The sequence below is a fragment of the Elephantulus edwardii genome, unplaced genomic scaffold, assembly GCF_000299155.1.
Source record: "Elephantulus edwardii isolate Elephantulus edwardi_28Jun2011 unplaced genomic scaffold, EleEdw1.0 scaffold00208, whole genome shotgun sequence".
NCBI lineage: Eukaryota > Metazoa > Chordata > Mammalia > Macroscelidea > Macroscelididae > Elephantulus > Elephantulus edwardii.
The window spans coordinates 1,834,826-1,836,065 of NW_006399958.1; the positions used below are offsets into that span (position 1 = coordinate 1,834,826).

Genomic DNA, 1,240 nt, shown 5'->3' on the forward strand with positions numbered 1-1,240 from the left:
TCTCTGTCTCTCTCTCTCTCTTTCTTTCTTTCTCTATCTCTCTGTCTCTGTCTCTCTCTCTCTTTTTTGGTTTGTGTTTTACAACTTGCTAAGCAGTCGTTTGGTTTCTTGCCTTTCCTCCACAGTTCGTACTAACGTTCTAGCTTCAAGATTTTCAATAGCTAAATGACTGATATAATCAATTTCCTTTCTCTGTCTCCTCCTGGTGGCCAAGCCTTCCTAATGATGTCTTGTGGTCCACTAGGCCAACCAGCTCCTCCTCTCCCTCCCAAGACTGGCCAAGCCCGATACCTCGAGGGCTGGTCACTGTTCCCCAGCCGGAGATGGTGCACTGCTCGCCATCCTGGGGGCATCGGTGGGCCAGCGGGATGGGCTTCACTTTGGATCCCGTGGAGGCCCGACCTCGTAGTCGAATGAGCATCAGGTCGTGGTCGTGGTTCTCACTGCTGCTGTTGTAACAGGGGTGGGGGATGGACTGGGCCACGGCCAGTTCTTGCTCCTGTCCTTCCTTACTCTGCAGACTGTGTTCTCCCAGGCGAACTGTGTACTTCCTGTAACGGTGACGAGAGACTGGAATCCCAGATCTGGGATACCAGGCCAGCAGCCCACTCCACCCTCAGACCCAGGAGTCCTGACTCCCAGGCCCAACAGTCCTGACTTTTAATTACTACTTCAAACCCAGGAGTCTAGATCTCCAGTCCCTCCTGAAGTCCTTATATGCTGCCTCTCCTCCCTCAGACCCAGGTGTCTGAGCCCATAGCCTCCCACCCCCTGAGTCACAACCCCAGGCCCCTCCCCGTGGGCCTCTGTCCACCTCTGCCCGGACATGCACTCACGGTTTTTTACAATGGGCAGCTGTGATGACCCAGTTGTCGGCGATGAGGACACCTCCACAGAGTAACCGGACGCCCTGGAACAAGCCCACCTGCCACGGCTGTGAGTGGGGCTCACACTCCTGGCCCTGCAGCACCTTGGACTCCTGGGCCCTCAGATATCCTGCAGCGGGAGGGAGACTTGGACCAGCACCCTCTCACGCAGTGCCACGGCCAGGTAAACCACTGTTTCACCCAACGCAAGGGCTCACGGAGCGATGCGCTCCTCTCTACAAGGGAGTATTTTCACTCACTCACCCACTCATTCATTATTTTTTTTAGTCGTCTCTCCATATATATATATTATGTATTATATATAATATGAGAATACCATGGACTACTAGGAAAACAAACAGATTTGTCCTGGA

The 1,240-nt window shown here is 53.5% G+C and overlaps 1 protein-coding gene across 1 annotated transcript in view; it reads right to left on the bottom strand.

Annotated features, from left to right (window-relative positions):
- KLK8 (kallikrein-related peptidase 8) overlaps positions 1–1,240 on the bottom strand; it is a 10,471-nt gene that overhangs the window by 7,860 nt on the left and 1,371 nt on the right. The window contains exons 2-3 of the mRNA XM_006897356.1: positions 837–996; positions 292–551 (exon numbers count right to left, since the gene is read on the bottom strand). Coding sequence (XP_006897418.1) covers positions 292–551; positions 837–996 — 420 coding nt within the window. The remainder of the gene's footprint in view (positions 1–291; positions 552–836; positions 997–1,240) is intronic.